This window comes from Sycon ciliatum, chromosome 1 (genome assembly GCF_964019385.1).
Source record: "Sycon ciliatum chromosome 1, ocSycCili1.1, whole genome shotgun sequence".
NCBI classification, from domain to species: Eukaryota; Metazoa; Porifera; class Calcarea; order Leucosolenida; family Sycettidae; genus Sycon; species Sycon ciliatum.
Genome location: NC_088643.1, coordinates 78,514,318 through 78,530,939, shown reverse-complemented (window position 1 = coordinate 78,530,939; position 16,622 = coordinate 78,514,318). Strand labels below are relative to the sequence as shown.

The 16,622-nt window shown below is 47.8% G+C and overlaps 1 protein-coding gene across 2 annotated transcripts; it reads left to right on the top strand.

Moving 5' to 3' along the window:
• Positions 1-7,065: 7,065 nt before the first annotated feature.
• On the top strand, positions 7,066-16,270 carry LOC135805636 (eukaryotic translation initiation factor 5-like). Of its 2 annotated transcripts, XM_065319703.1 has the most exons (9): positions 7,066-7,230; positions 7,328-7,582; positions 8,995-9,076; positions 9,512-9,684; positions 9,825-9,955; positions 10,814-10,877; positions 11,179-11,550; positions 14,703-14,867; positions 15,782-16,270. In XM_065319703.1, the coding sequence occupies exons 2-9, from the start codon at positions 7,508-7,510 to the stop codon at positions 16,031-16,033; spliced, it is 1,314 nt and encodes a 437-aa protein (XP_065175775.1). In that variant the 5' UTR covers positions 7,066-7,230; positions 7,328-7,507; the 3' UTR covers positions 16,034-16,270. The 2 variants fall into 2 exon arrangements, with proteins under 2 accessions (XP_065175775.1, XP_065175776.1); XM_065319704.1 differs by lacking the exons at positions 7,066-7,230; positions 7,328-7,582 and adding an exon at positions 8,325-8,494.
• Positions 16,271-16,622: the final 352 nt, after the last annotated feature.

Sequence of the window (16,622 nt, the reverse complement as noted above, 5' to 3'; positions counted from 1 at the left end):
GGGCACAGCGACTATCGTCTAACCCCATGATGCAAGCCGAGAGCGAACAAAAAATACACAAACAACTGCGCATAAATAACTACCCAGCCAGTATCATATCGGAAGCAAGGGAAGCTGCCAGGAAACCTCGGCGTAGACGACGCGGTAATCCTCGCTCTGCCTTCCTTAAACTACCGTTCAAGTCCGATGAAGTACACCACCATGTGAACAAAGCAATACGGAAATACAAGTTGCCGGTACGTGTCGTATACGAGCACTCGGGCAGCCTCAGGCGTCAACTGTGCCGTTCGGCGCTGTTACCACCCAAGTGCGTAAACGAGCCCAACATTACTGAAAAAAGACGAAGAGGGCGTCCACTAGGGCCTTGCATTACCTGTCAGTCTGGAGGCGAACGAGTATGTATGACAAAGAATGTAGTCTACGAATTGCAATGCAAATGGTGCCGGGAAACGTATGTTGGGGAGACGGAACGCTCCTTGGAAACAAGAATTCGGGAGCACAATGGCGAGGCACGCCGTCGCACTCTCGATAAGCCATGGGGTGACCACGTGCGCGACAAACATTCTGGCGAGAGTATAGCTGCTGCGGATAGTGTGTTCTCGGCTGTGTCAGTCCTGGCAAGGGCAGGCGACAGAGCAAGCAGAAAACTGCGAGAAGCTGTTGAAATCCGCAACTTGCGGCCGCAAGTAAACACTAATGCTGGCTGGGCACTACTGTGAATATATCGTATCTGGATATTAATATATCACCAATCCCTTTCGCCACCTTTGTAGCTGACACATTTGGCGCAAACACACCACAGCACAGTATATTTGCTGCTCCTTTGTAGAGTGCACATCATTGCAAACCTGATGAGGGCTATATGCCGAAACGTTGTTTTAACTACGAAAATGTGTTCGAACGTTGCAGTGTAAATAGAAGGGAGCGAGTCCGCTCCATCTGTAATTCTGTATGAAACTGCAGGAGGCCTCACCGCTTCTAATCTCTTGGTTCTCCTCTTCTAGGAGCGAGGCGCCATGGCGATACTTGCAATGGGGGTGCAAACTCCAGAGGAGCCAGTGCCAGTTGTCGTTTCTTCTTCAATGCCGGCGGGAGCGTATCATCCCACGGTTCATCACGCAATCGGTTCGGCCACCTCCAGCCTCAAGGCACAAGAGTGTTCGACAGCAAAGACGCTTCCAGTACTGTCTCCGACTTCTGAGCGACGCAATACAGGACAAGTGCGCAGAAAGGGACTTCCGTACAAGACAGTGCCGGTACTTCTGCGAACAGCTTTGGTCGTTTTCCAGGGAGGATTACGTGCGTATTCGCGCCCTGCGGCGCTGTGTGGTGACGGAGGAGCGCATCCGTACCAATGCAAGGCTTCGATGGAAGCTGTCTAGGCTTCAAGCCCAAGAAGATGCCAGGGAAGCGCATGAGGCATGTTTGCCCGCGTCGTCCTACCAGAGTGGGACAGCCCTGGGTAGTCCCGGCCGGACGGGAATGGAGCATTCTCGGCGAACGCTTGTCATGGACTCGTGTGTAACAGACAATGCCAGACGGGTATTGGAACTGGGACCCGGTTTTGTACCGTCCACGGGCAAGTTAACCAGTCGTGAGAAATCAGAAGTGGTCACCTCCGTAGAACGGATGGCCTACACTTTGAGATGGCAGCAGGCGCGGCCTCAGGGTGTGGACCAGCCAGAGGACGACCACGATACCGGTACCGAGTGTGATCGCAGGCTGTGGAAGCTAAAGAAGCATGGCTTCAAGCAACCGCCCAGAATGAGCCAGGATGAGGAAAGAAAGATGGCCAACTTCAAGGACGAAGTTTTGGCAGCATATGGCAAACAAAGACCTCCCAAGCATAATATGACGCAAGAGGAACGCGACGGACTGAGAGAACTTCGTCATGACCCCAGTGTAGTGATAAAGCAATCCGACAAGAGCAAGAAGCTAGTAGCTATGAAACAGGAACTCTACCTGGAGAAGGCAGAGGCACTTCTGTCTGACAGCACTATGTACAGAAAAGTGGATGTAACTATCACTGCGTATGAGAAAGAGGTTAAATCCATACTGGAAGAGCAATGCACGAATATGGATCCTGATCTTCTGACTGCAATACTCCCTCATGACACACGATTCCCGGAACTATACGGTCTTCCAAAGGACCACAAGCAAAATTTGCCCCTCCGACCTGTTGTCTCTGCTTGTGACAGTCCAGTCACAGGAATTTCGGTGGTTCTCGAACGCATATTGCATCAACTGCTTGCATTTGTCCCATCGCACCTCATCAACACCAAAGACGCGCTAGACAATATCCGCACCATATACCCTGGCCTTAAAGCACCTGCTGGAACGATTCTGGCTACGATGGATGTGGTGGGTTTGTATCCCAGCATACCGATCGAAGAGGGCGTGAATGCCGTTAGTGACGTGCTAGAGCAACACTATAACAGAGTTGATATGCTCGGGCTGAGCGTGACCCAAGTCAGGACACTACTGAAGTTTGTTCTGAGTCATAACTACTTCAGATTTGGCAAACAGATCTACCACCAGCTAGATGGGGTTGCTATGGGGAACAACCTGGCACCTCCATTTGCCATCCTGTTTATGCACACCATTGAGACACGACTTCTTCAGGACTCACCCTTCCAACCTATTCTGTTCAGACGATACATCGACGATATCATCATCCTATGGACACATGGTAGGCAGCGCCTTCTGGAGCTCATAGAAAGATTCAACGCCAGCCACGAACGTATCAAATTCACGCATGAATTAAGTTGTGACAGTGGCTGCATAGACTACATGGACGTAACGATCGCAGTTGGGCAAACCGGAGAGCTGTCATTCAAATTGTTCCAGAAGGCATGCAGTAGTGGCCTACTGGTGGATTATTCATCGGCAGTTCCTCACCACATCAAGTTAGCCGTCGCTCAATCTCAATTCCTAAGGGCACAGCGACTATCGTCTAACCCCATGATGCAAGCCGAGAGCGAACAAAAAATACACAAACAACTGCGCATAAATAACTACCCAGCCAGTATCATATCGGAAGCAAGGGAAGCTGCCAGGAAACCTCGGCGTAGACGACGCGGTAATCCTCGCTCTGCCTTCCTTAAACTACCGTTCAAGTCCGATGAAGTACACCACCATGTGAACAAAGCAATACGGAAATACAAGTTGCCGGTACGTGTCGTATACGAGCACTCGGGCAGCCTCAGGCGTCAACTGTGCCGTTCGGCGCTGTTACCACCCAAGTGCGTAAACGAGCCCAACATTACTGAAAAAAGACGAAGAGGGCGTCCACTAGGGCCTTGCATTACCTGTCAGTCTGGAGGCGAACGAGTATGTATGACAAAGAATGTAGTCTACGAATTGCAATGCAAATGGTGCCGGGAAACGTATGTTGGGGAGACGGAACGCTCCTTGGAAACAAGAATTCGGGAGCACAATGGCGAGGCACGCCGTCGCACTCTCGATAAGCCATGGGGTGACCACGTGCGCGACAAACATTCTGGCGAGAGTATAGCTGCTGCGGATAGTGTGTTCTCGGCTGTGTCAGTCCTGGCAAGGGCAGGCGACAGAGCAAGCAGAAAACTGCGAGAAGCTGTTGAAATCCGCAACTTGCGGCCGCAAGTAAACACTAATGCTGGCTGGGCACTACTGTGAATATATCGTATCTGGATATTAATATATCACCAATCCCTTTCGCCACCTTTGTAGCTGACACATTTGGCGCAAACACACCACAGCACAGTATATTTGCTGCTCCTTTGTAGAGTGCACATCATTGCAAACCTGATGAGGGCTATATGCCGAAACGTTGTTTTAACTACGAAAATGTGTTCGAACGTTGCAGTGTAAATAGAAGGGAGCGAGTCCGCTCCATCTGTAATTCTGTATGAAACTGCAGGAGGCCTCACCGCTTCTAATCTCTTGGTTCTCCTCTTCTAGGAGCGAGGCGCCATGGCGATACTTGCAATGGGGGTGCAAACTCCAGAGGAGCCAGTGCCAGTTGTCGTTTCTTCTTCAATGCCGGCGGGAGCGTATCATCCCACGGTTCATCACGCAATCGGTTCGGCCACCTCCAGCCTCAAGGCACAAGAGTGTTCGACAGCAAAGACGCTTCCAGTACTGTCTCCGACTTCTGAGCGACGCAATACAGGACAAGTGCGCAGAAAGGGACTTCCGTACAAGACAGTGCCGGTACTTCTGCGAACAGCTTTGGTCGTTTTCCAGGGAGGATTACGTGCGTATTCGCGCCCTGCGGCGCTGTGTGGTGACGGAGGAGCGCATCCGTACCAATGCAAGGCTTCGATGGAAGCTGTCTAGGCTTCAAGCCCAAGAAGATGCCAGGGAAGCGCATGAGGCATGTTTGCCCGCGTCGTCCTACCAGAGTGGGACAGCCCTGGGTAGTCCCGGCCGGACGGGAATGGAGCATTCTCGGCGAACGCTTGTCATGGACTCGTGTGTAACAGACAATGCCAGACGGGTATTGGAACTGGGACCCGGTTTTGTACCGTCCACGGGCAAGTTAACCAGTCGTGAGAAATCAGAAGTGGTCACCTCCGTAGAACGGATGGCCTACACTTTGAGATGGCAGCAGGCGCGGCCTCAGGGTGTGGACCAGCCAGAGGACGACCACGATACCGGTACCGAGTGTGATCGCAGGCTGTGGAAGCTAAAGAAGCATGGCTTCAAGCAACCGCCCAGAATGAGCCAGGATGAGGAAAGAAAGATGGCCAACTTCAAGGACGAAGTTTTGGCAGCATATGGCAAACAAAGACCTCCCAAGCATAATATGACGCAAGAGGAACGCGACGGACTGAGAGAACTTCGTCATGACCCCAGTGTAGTGATAAAGCAATCCGACAAGAGCAAGAAGCTAGTAGCTATGAAACAGGAACTCTACCTGGAGAAGGCAGAGGCACTTCTGTCTGACAGCACTATGTACAGAAAAGTGGATGTAACTATCACTGCGTATGAGAAAGAGGTTAAATCCATACTGGAAGAGCAATGCACGAATATGGATCCTGATCTTCTGACTGCAATACTCCCTCATGACACACGATTCCCGGAACTATACGGTCTTCCAAAGGACCACAAGCAAAATTTGCCCCTCCGACCTGTTGTCTCTGCTTGTGACAGTCCAGTCACAGGAATTTCGGTGGTTCTCGAACGCATATTGCATCAACTGCTTGCATTTGTCCCATCGCACCTCATCAACACCAAAGACGCGCTAGACAATATCCGCACCATATACCCTGGCCTTAAAGCACCAGCTGGAACGATTCTGGCTACGATGGATGTGGTGGGTTTGTATCCCAGCATACCGATCGAAGAGGGCGTGAATGCCGTTAGTGACGTGCTAGAGCAACACTATAACAGAGTTGATATGCTCGGGCTGAGCGTGACCCAAGTCAGGACACTACTGAAGTTTGTTCTGAGTCATAACTACTTCAGATTTGGCAAACAGATCTACCACCAGCTAGATGGGGTTGCTATGGGGAACAACCTGGCACCTCCATTTGCCATCCTGTTTATGCACACCATTGAGACACGACTTCTTCAGGACTCACCCTTCCAACCTATTCTGTTCAGACGATACATCGACGATATCATCATCCTATGGACACATGGTAGGCAGCGCCTTCTGGAGCTCATAGAAAGATTCAACGCCAGCCACGAACGTATCAAATTCACGCATGAATTAAGTTGTGACAGTGGCTGCATAGACTACATGGACGTAACGATCGCAGTTGGGCAAACCGGAGAGCTGTCATTCAAATTGTTCCAGAAGGCATGCAGTAGTGGCCTACTGGTGGATTATTCATCGGCAGTTCCTCACCACATCAAGTTAGCCGTCGCTCAATCTCAATTCCTAAGGGCACAGCGACTATCGTCTAACCCCATGATGCAAGCCGAGAGCGAACAAAAAATACACAAACAACTGCGCATAAATAACTACCCAGCCAGTATCATATCGGAAGCAAGGGAAGCTGCCAGGAAACCTCGGCGTAGACGACGCGGTAATCCTCGCTCTGCCTTCCTTAAACTACCGTTCAAGTCCGATGAAGTACACCACCATGTGAACAAAGCAATACGGAAATACAAGTTGCCGGTACGTGTCGTATACGAGCACTCGGGCAGCCTCAGGCGTCAACTGTGCCGTTCGGCGCTGTTACCACCCAAGTGCGTAAACGAGCCCAACATTACTGAAAAAAGACGAAGAGGGCGTCCACTAGGGCCTTGCATTACCTGTCAGTCTGGAGGCGAACGAGTATGTATGACAAAGAATGTAGTCTACGAATTGCAATGCAAATGGTGCCGGGAAACGTATGTTGGGGAGACGGAACGCTCCTTGGAAACAAGAATTCGGGAGCACAATGGCGAGGCACGCCGTCGCACTCTCGATAAGCCATGGGGTGACCACGTGCGCGACAAACATTCTGGCGAGAGTATAGCTGCTGCGGATAGTGTGTTCTCGGCTGTGTCAGTCCTGGCAAGGGCAGGCGACAGAGCAAGCAGAAAACTGCGAGAAGCTGTTGAAATCCGCAACTTGCGGCCGCAAGTAAACACTAATGCTGGCTGGGCACTACTGTGAATATATCGTATCTGGATATTAATATATCACCAATCCCTTTCGCCACCTTTGTAGCTGACACATTTGGCGCAAACACACCACAGCACAGTATATTTGCTGCTCCTTTGTAGAGTGCACATCATTGCAAACCTGATGAGGGCTATATGCCGAAACGTTGTTTTAACTACGAAAATGTGTTCGAACGTTGCAGTGTAAATAGAAGGGAGCGAGTCCGCTCCATCTGTAATTCTGTATGAAACTGCAGGAGGCCTCACCGCTTCTAACACATACACTGATACAGCCAATGAGTCATGTACAGTCACCATGGTCACGGACATGTACGTCCAGTCCAGATCCAGGGAGTAGATCTACAAAGTCTTTGTACTAAAATTTTAGTACTCCCTGGCCTGGTACTACAGTTGTAGATCTACATCTACGCCTACCGTCGGGACGGAGTAGATCTATCGATCTGCGAGCTGTTTGATCATAAAAGGTCTTTGCAGCGTGAAGCCACGCAACAGTCTATGTTTTGTCAGAGCTCCTCAGCTCAGTCTCCTCGATCGGCGTCTGTCCTTTTCTCTTGCAAGTTCGTTTCGCTTTTTACTGTTGAGTATTGTCTTCAACTTCGCTGATCCTTTGATTTCAGCCGTTTCTCAGACACAGTAAGAAGATGGACTGTGTGCCAACCTGTCCTTTGTTTTTGAGGTTCAATTTGTAATTCTTGTTTATCCTTGCTCTTTTTCTGCTTTTCAACTACAGTGCTGAATACTACCAAACTCCCTTCTCCGTCCGTCCCACGTCTACGGGATATAGACCTTCACCTTGTCGATGCCGTTATTCTCCACCTATGCCTGGCGTCAAAGACGTTTCGCTGGAAAAGCAGCCAACACTATTTTCATATGCAACAAAATAGTTAGCTGATTGATGATTTAGTTCAAAATGGCGACTGTCAACGTGAACAGAGAAATCGCGGATGTCTACTACCGCTACAAGATGCCAGCGCTTCAAGCGAAGGTATTTTCTATAATTGTTCTTGCTCACTCTTATTCAGTGAATTTTGTTTATAGAGAAATACTCGATGCTGCAGACAGCTAACCAGTGCCAAAATAATATGTTCTGTTGGATACTCTGCTGCACGGCCAATATCAAGGAGCGAAATGGTGAACAACTGGAATACGAAAGGCTGTATAACAAAATTCTGCATTTCACCCCCTTTCTGTTTTGTCGCCCTTTGTACAATGCTGCTGAATGAAATCCAGTCGCGTCACTCAAGTTTGCGCCTTGCACCATTTTGCAGCCCGGTGTTCACAGGTCGAGGGACACCCAGTGCGTACTTGAGTGACGCAACCGGATTTCATTGAGCAGGACTGTATATCGAAATTCTGCATGTCCCTCCCCCCCCCCCCCTCCATTCCCCGTTCGTTTTTGTTTCTCATTGAGTAAACTTCAAACTCCCATTAGACACATGAGATGGTGCATTTGTACAGAAGTGTCCGAGTGCATGCATTTGGGAATAAACCATACCACAGACTGCCGAGCAGAAATGCATGACATAGAAGATGCCTGGACTGCATACCTAGTTCTATTGTCCAGGGGTTTCTAATTTCTACGTCCTGTCGAGTTTGCGTGCAAACAAGAGCTGTATTGGTAACGTGTGTTGAATGTTCTTTCTTTTTTCCCCGTCTGCTGCATCTTTCCCTCAAACCAATGAATGTTCTTTTTGTGGATGCATATTGCTTATGTTGTTTTAGGTCTTGTCACATTCATTCAATTACCTTCTGGTGTCTAATGGACCAGCCAGAGTACTGTCCAAGGGGCCATAATACCTTATATTAGTACAATGCTGGGGACCTAGTACCCGTACCCTGGGAGAGACTACACCAGACCATAACACCCCTGAAATGTCTTGAACCTACCCAAACACTTGTAAGTTATAGATGTACATGCTCTGTGGTCTAAGTAACACGTGATTGTATCATCAAGCACTGTAAATGAAGTATATTTTGCACACGAAATTGTTGTCGCCTTCTGTACATACTAAAGATGGATTTAGTATGCGGTTTATACTTTAATTTCACGTAGCCTTGGTATACGAAAAAATAAGTTTAATAAAGCTCGTGAAGTATTCTTGATTTTACAGTAAGCAACCTGTTGATGTCGAATGCGCTGGGGACTCATGATATCATACACGTTACGTGCACAGGTTGGCCCTGCTTCAAGGGCAGCCGGGAGCAAGGCAGGCATTGTCGTGTTCCAGCCGTCCGGGTGTCTTCTTATACCTGCACTCAAATTTTGTTTCTTCGTGTCCCGAAATATACTTGAGTTTCAAATGTATGCCTGTGTGCGTACCCTGATGATGCTGGAATACATCTGCCGCGGTGTAGAACCTTGTCTGTGCAATTCTTCCTATGTGTCTGTGTGCAAAGGTGGAGGGGAAAGGGAACGGAATGAAAACGGTCATCGTCAACATGGTGGCCATTGCGAAGGCCCTTCATCGTCCGCCATCATGTAGGTTGCTTGTCTTCCATGCACACATCTTGATGAAGACCCACCCATGTATGCATACATGGATATGGACCTGTGGTTCCTGTACACTTTGGCAATGGCAATCCGAACTTGCAAATAAGCCAGTTTCATCTCCGAATGCAGAACTTCTGTGCACACCTGGCTCAAAGTGAGCATTTAGTCACGATTTTGTGGTTCCGAGTTTTGTTGATGTGCGCATTTTGTGTGCACAGGGTACTTTGTTTGTTGTATCTTCCAAGCAGAAGTTTTCTTGCCATGCTTTGCCATTGTTTTCTGTATTAAACATGTAATAAAATAATGGACTCGGATGGAGAGCCAAGGATAAATTTATTGAAAAAAAGGACAAAGGAACTACACGTTACGCTATTGTCCACTAACACCACTAGTAATGCTTTTGATATTCTCTGTGTGTTTCAGACTCTACGAAATATTTTGGCTGTGAACTGGGCGCTCAGGTGCAGATGGATACGAAAAAGGAGCGCTACATTGTCAATGGTCCGCATGATGCAGGAAAGCTGCAGGACATGCTCGATGGCTTCATCAAGCGATTTGTCCTGTGCAAAGAGTGTGGAAACCCAGAGACTAATTTGGTGAGTATTACTGTGTGTGTGTGCGTGTGTGTATCTGTGTTTGTCTTGAAGTATTGCCGGGAGTTGCTGTTGCCATTACTAAAGGTAGGCTGTGATGTCCATTCTGGGTGTGTGTGGCTGTGTATGCATGCTGTGTTCAGGAGGTGTCTCGCAAACAGACCATCAATCAAATCTGCATTGCGTGCGGCTATCGCACTGGCGTCGACATGCGCCACAAACTCACCACCTTCATCTTGCGGAATCCGCCCAACCCCCCGTCATCTGGCAAGACGTGAGTTTGCGTGAATGTTGTCAGCTGTACCTTCTTTTTTTCTTGCAGGTACTGATTCTCTGCTCTGCCACCGAATTGTATATAGTACAGTGAGTATCGTTTATAAAGTGACCGGGTGTAACGATATACCGGCTATAATGATAGAACTCGTCAAAATCAAATCAGAAAATACAGGTAAAATATCACTATACACACTATTATCGGCTATACCGATATATCGCTTATTGTGATGGGTTTCAGGAAGCAAACCATATCAAATGTACAGGAAAATATCGCATTATAATGATCAAGAGTGATGATCACAAAAACAAGTGTTCTTCCAAAACTGATCCAGTGTTGCCTGGATGCATCTGGCAACAGACGTGAGTGAGAGAAAATTCTTCCCTGTATGCTGTTAACAGCCACATGTACACGTGGCTGCTTTTCATGCTTTTTTTTCAGCGTGTACGCATCATTTCATGCACAGTCATGTGCCATGTGTGGTTCATGCATGCAAATCGGCTATAGTGATGCACCAGATATAGTGATAAATTATCGAAATCAAAGGGGCACGTTATATCCAGTATTTACTGTACCTTGTATGGAGACCTGCAATGCACTGGGCTAATAATTGTGCTTCATGTGCAGGGCAACTACAACTTTGTTGTGGTCGTGGTCTCCGAGAGCAATTTAGCCTGTTAGACAGCGCCTGATGTCCTTGGTTGTTAGGTTGCTCACTGCAGTTGTACATTTACGTTTCCCATTTTAGCTTGTAATATTTGTATGTACTGGGATACTGTGTCAATTCGTTTATGATAGGTATACTTGGTTCTCTGTGATTCACCTTACTTTATTGTCTCCTTGCTTCTTGGCATGCAGGAAGGTATCGAAGAAGAATTCCTCGAAAACTCCGCCTGCCGAGGGCACGGACACATCTGCCATGGTATGTGCAGTTAATCTGCTGTTACTCTCTTCACTATACGCTGTGTGTGTGTGTGCAGTGATGTGCTTTGCAACATCGTCTTCTTTTTCTTTTCACTCTCACGTCCGAAGGGACTCTTATACCCCCATTGCTATGATGATAATCCTTTATATACACCTAGACCTTTGTGTCTATGCTGGGTAATGCGATTATACTCTCTGATGCTTTGGACTATAATCTAGCTCCGGGTTGTGTTACTACTGTAGCTGTTGCCTTGACCAGCACTTGTGCAATGTGTTTGATCCTTGTGTCCCGTCGTCAGGCTAGCGATGCTGTTCCACGACCTTCTGGCAGCGGGTCCTCCGTGGATGGCAATGTCGATGATGACGATTGGTCTGTGGACACCAGTGCTGATGCAGTGAAACAACGCATGGCCAGCAGTTTAACTACTGCTGCAGCTACTCTTGCTATCACAGACGACTTGGAACTGCCCGAGGACAAGCGCTTGGACCTGCTTGAAGCCTTCATTGCTAAGGAGATGAAAGGCGGCCAGCTGGCACCTGACAACGAGTCCGTTTTCAAAGAGTCGCGGCGCTTGGAGCTTGTAGAAAAGACTGTTCTCCTTGTGTGTGAGGCGGTCTTAAACGCTAATGCTTTGGACCAGCTCAAGACGTATTCCAAGCTCTTTTTGCAGGTGTGTATGGATGTCTTTGTCGGGGTCGTTAGTCGATCAGATGGGATAGAGGGTATGTCTCCCAGCAATAGGCATCAACGATAGAGATCAGGATTTTAGCATCGTCGTTGCTCGGGTGGTGTAGATTTTTACGAGCGTTCGACACTTGTTGCGGTGTGGTGTGAGCTGGCGCGAACTCTCCATGAAATGGAGACACCATAGGAGGGAAAATCTGGCCGGCAAGGGTTTGAACATTCGCGCAAAACGCAGCCAGGAAATATTGCGGCGTGGAAGGGAGGTACGTAAACGCTTCTGAACGATATAATTGCAATCGAATAGGAAGCACAATAGTGCAATAGCCTAGTGGGCTTTTGTACAAACAGGATTTCTTCAGAGAATGTAGCGTTTCTTGCAGGGGGTGAAGTTGAAGTGAGCTGAGAGGAAGTCACCAATGTTTGTTTTCTTCAGAAAACTAGTCTGTCGACGCTGTCGAGATTGATATTCTTATTGAGGTGACACCTCCTACACAAACAGATGCGACATTCTTTTTTGTTACTGACCGGTTTCGCTACAAAGTCTCTCTCCTCCTGTCCTCCTTCTGGCATGCATCGCTTTTGAAAATCATGCTCCGGTGCGTAGACGTGCTGCTCGATCACGTGCGCACACGACGTGCACCCGTAGTGTCCATCTATCACGGCCTCGGTCACGTGATTGCAGCCATCATCTCGTACTGGAGAGCCCTTTGGCTATCGAACGTAATTGATGAGCGCATTGAATTGATCACACAGATCCATGATTTTCAGGAAGTGCCGTCGGTGCGGAGCTGACGAGTGCTCATTGACTGTAGGACCCAGTATAAAAAGACTCTACTTGCTTTCAGCATGCATCATTATGCTCAATTCGTCAGCAGGGTTGCATGCAAATTTTCATGCTCTCATGTCTACCTCTTGCACGAACATCTCGTCCGGCCTTTCGGAGCTCGTACACAAATTTGGTGGTGCTAACTACGATAAAGCCGTGTACTTCCACCCGAACGTGAATAAAATCGGGCAAGATGCTTGGAGAATCGACAGCGCCGATATCAACCTATCTCAAACCCCTCGTAGGTGAAAAGACCATCATCTGAGCAGGCATTTACAAAACTCCTATGTGGTACCTTCAACCGACGGATTTGATTGCTTTCCACGCTTTCGTTGTCTTTCAAACGAAAAAGTGGTGGTGGTCGGCGGAAAAACCCACTGACGGTGTCAGCATATGCAGAGGCAAGACTTGTTCAAGCGTGAGATCCTCCTATCGAAGTGCCTATCGAAAAAAAAAACTCCAATAGAGGAGATTATTACTGACCAATCGAATCTAAATCTGCAGAATATGGTAGATTTCCTCTACGACTCGAATCTCGTCGAGGGCATTTCCAACGTGTCAACAAACAACTGCCATATGTTTGCTGCCGCTCTGTTCAACGAACTTGCAGCTACCCATTACATCGATCACATCGAACTTCAACGTGCCAAACCCATCGACAGTTGGTTTAAAACTGTTTAATTATAAATTTCAAAGCTCTGTATGTGATTGGACAAGGGTGATGAGGCGCTCTGCTCGCATCACCCCGTAGTAGGCGGCAACCTTCTCCAAATAGTGTCTTGGATGGTTGGTTGTTGAGATGTGCTCCTTCATGTTGGCATGGTTCCGCCAATGGTTGTCGCTGCATGGAGGAAACAGATAAAAACAAGATGTATAAGATCTCCTGTATTTCAAATAAAGATAATTGCATAACAGATCACTTACCAGCTACACTTGAATAAAGGCTGATGACCGTCCTCCAGATTTTGCCGATGTCCCTTGGACATCAGGTGGGCCACGAGCGGCCAGAGGCCGGTCGTGGTCTTCATACAAACGGAACAACTGAAGAGCATGATGTACGTCGGTTCTGTCGATACACTGTAGTTGAATGGGACTGATCAAGGCGAATCCAGTTGTTTGATGTTCGTTGGTTGAAGGGTGCGGTGCGCGCGCAGTTCAACATTAAAACTCTGCGCGATGATCGTGGAGTCCGCCGCTCGGGATGTGAAGCGGGTAAATTGGGCGGTACCGTGAATACTACATGGTGAACATCTCTTTGAAACGTGTGGGATTCACATAGTAGATAGTTGAAACTCGCGCAATAAAGATGATGATCATGGTGACCACCACTCACTACCCAATCAGGATGTGAAGCGGGTAAATTGGGCGGTGATGTGAGTACTACATGACGGATATCTCTTTGAAACGTGCGCGATTCACATAGTAGATCACTTATCAGGAACATAAGAACGTGGGCTGACGACCGGCCTCCAGGTTCTTTTGGTGCCCTTTTGATTTGAGATGGTCCACGAACGGCTGGAGGCTGGTCGTGGTTGCACATCGTACAGCTGAAAAGCATCTTCGTAGTTGAGTAACAGTTGAATTGGACTGATCAAGACGACTCCAATCTCTTTTATCCCCATCCAGTAGTTTGATGTTCGTTGGTTGAAGGGTGCGGCGCGCACGCTGTACGTACTACATCACAATCCGCTCGATAAAGATGATCATGGATCAGCCGCTCGGGATGTGAAGCGGGTAAATTGGGCGGTACCGTGAATACTACATGGTGAACATCTCTTTTTCAGCAACTCTGCAGTACCTGTAGACACGTATGGGTTGTGTGGTTTAAGTTTAAATCGCAAAAAATAGGGTTAAAATGCCCCGGTTTTAGGGTTGAATCGCATGACGTCAGTGAACTAGAATGCCTTTTTAAATACATTCTACTGTCGTTTGCTTGTACCGTATTTTTCGGAGTATAGTGCGCACCTTTGTATAACGCGCACCCCCAATCTTCATTGAGGGTGCACACTTCAATCTTCATTGAAGTACATGCATTTCATATTCGGAGCATAGTGCGCACCTGCGATTTAGGGCCTAAAATAGCACGTCTAAAGTGCGCACTATACTCCGAAAAATACGGTACTTCAGTGCTATTGACATGTCAGCTCCCATCCTTCTTCCTGTTCAGCGCGTATAGCCGTGTTTTAGCATTATCTTTGTACTGCTTTCATATTACTTGATTGTACTGGCCCGTCTTCTTCATATTTTCTGCACTCTGTTCTAGATGAATGTGCGTGACTCCTTCCTCTGTGTATTCTCTTGGCTATGTACAGTTTCTCCGTGAGAACAAGAAAGCACAGAAACACTTTCTGGGTGCTCTGGAGAACCTGGTAGGGAAACGCCATCCCGCTCTGCTCAACCGTGTTCCTCACATCTGGAAGATGAGTTATGATCTGGACTTGGTTGATGAGGAAGTCTTTCTTGAATGGGAAGGAAAGGTAAGCTTCCTTACATCCTCCGTTGACTTCTGCAGCAGTTCTACTGTCCCCGTAGATTCTCGATTCTGCATGGTTTAGAAATCCTGCGGTATTTTGCAGAAAAGACAACGGCTGCTTTTCTGGAGATTTCTGACGTACTCCACGGCCAAACGGGCCTGATCATGCTTTCAAAATCAACTTCCAATGCTTGCAGTGTACTTAGTTTTAGAATTTTAAATACTGCTTTTGGCATGGGATTATGAAGTACTTGCACACGTACATGTAGCGCTCGTCTGCTCCCGTTGTGTTCTATGACAAATTCGAACAGAACTATGTACCCTATGTCAGCGCCTTATAATCGAAACACTGCTGCTTTCCTAGATATTTTAGATGCAAAATGACTCGCCCACTACGCCATGCCCTAAAAGTCAAAGTCCACACAGAAATTTCAATCTAAATCTACTTGTTCATCCGTTCTGCTGGGCTGTAAGTTTGTTAGGATAGCACTTAAGCGGGATTCACAGAAGCTTTTTTGCGATGCGACGCGATCTGCGACGGACGCGTGAGCCAAGCTCAACTTCTGCGATGGCCCTGTTGTGGCAGTTGTGTGGGGTCCGCGATGGTTGCGATTTGGGGATTTCCCGGTTTCGCGGCTGTCGCATCGCGTGTCGCATCGCAAAAAAGCTTCTGTGAATCCCGCTTTATTCCTTCATTTTTGCAAAACTTCCTTCAAATGTCATTTCATCTATGAAGCCCATGGCTTTATAACTGAGACTGGCTTTATAATCGAATACACCGCCATGGCTTTAAAGGTGCAGACATACGGTATATGGTGCATGTTTGTGGCTCCTGTTGACCATGTTACTGTACAATGGGTGTTTCTGAAGACGATGATTGTCCCTTTGCTTTTGGTGTTGCCGCTGTTTGTGCTATAGGTATCAAAGCGCTATGTCAGCAAAGAAATGTCCCAGACCATCCGGGACCGCGCCACACCCTTTCTGAAATGGCTGCGCGAGGCAGAGGAGGAAGAGGAGAGCGACGATGAAGACGACATTGAGGTGGTCTACACACACAAGAGCCAAGCTCAAGTCGAGAAAGAAGAGCGTCAGAAGATCAAGACTGCTGCTGCTGCTGCAGGCAATGATGATGGTGGTGATGATGATGACTTGGACATCGACAACATCTAATTTCCGGCTGTGCGTGCATGCCATTACATGTTTTCGCTGTGCATAGGTTGGCCCTGTCGATACAGTGCTGTAGGACATGATTGTATCATTACTTCGAATGCAGTGTAGCAATGAATACCCCTATGCTTTGCTTTGTAGTATAGTAATTCTGCATCAGTGACATGTGTGTGTATCTGCTGTTTTGTTTGTTTAAATATGAACAACTACGAGTCTCGTACAAAACTTAGTACTTCTGAATACACAGTTGCATGCTGGTTACCGGTATCTGTCGGTCAGTCACCTGGCATGTCGGTTATCGCAGGCCACCACTATGCCTGTTCACCTTACTATAGTGGCGAATTCAGACCTCACAAGTGAGTTGGGGGAAAGGAGGTTAGTCTCTCAACCAACCAGGAGAACATTGTTTCCAAGGGGTGGTTAATATTATCGGCGATCCGGCTGCGTTCTTAGTATTTCAGGTTGGATCTCTTGGGCTCTAGGTAAAATTTAGACTGCATGTACCTGTGTACTGTACATGCAAGTCCGTCACCATAACCGTCTCCGGAAAGAATTGTGTCAAAGGAATCAAAAAGCTGAAAGCAGGGAAAGT

Coding starts and splice junctions, on each gene's coding strand:
- LOC135805636 (XM_065319703.1), top strand. CDS start 7,508: ATGGCGACTGTCAACGTGAACAGAGAAATCGCGGATGTCTACTACCGC. Junction 10,878..11,178: donor GCACGGACACATCTGCCATG/GTATGTGCAGTT, acceptor TCCCGTCGTCAG/GCTAGCGATGCTGTTCCACG. Junction 11,551..14,702: donor ATTCCAAGCTCTTTTTGCAG/GTGTGTATGGAT, acceptor GGCTATGTACAG/TTTCTCCGTGAGAACAAGAA.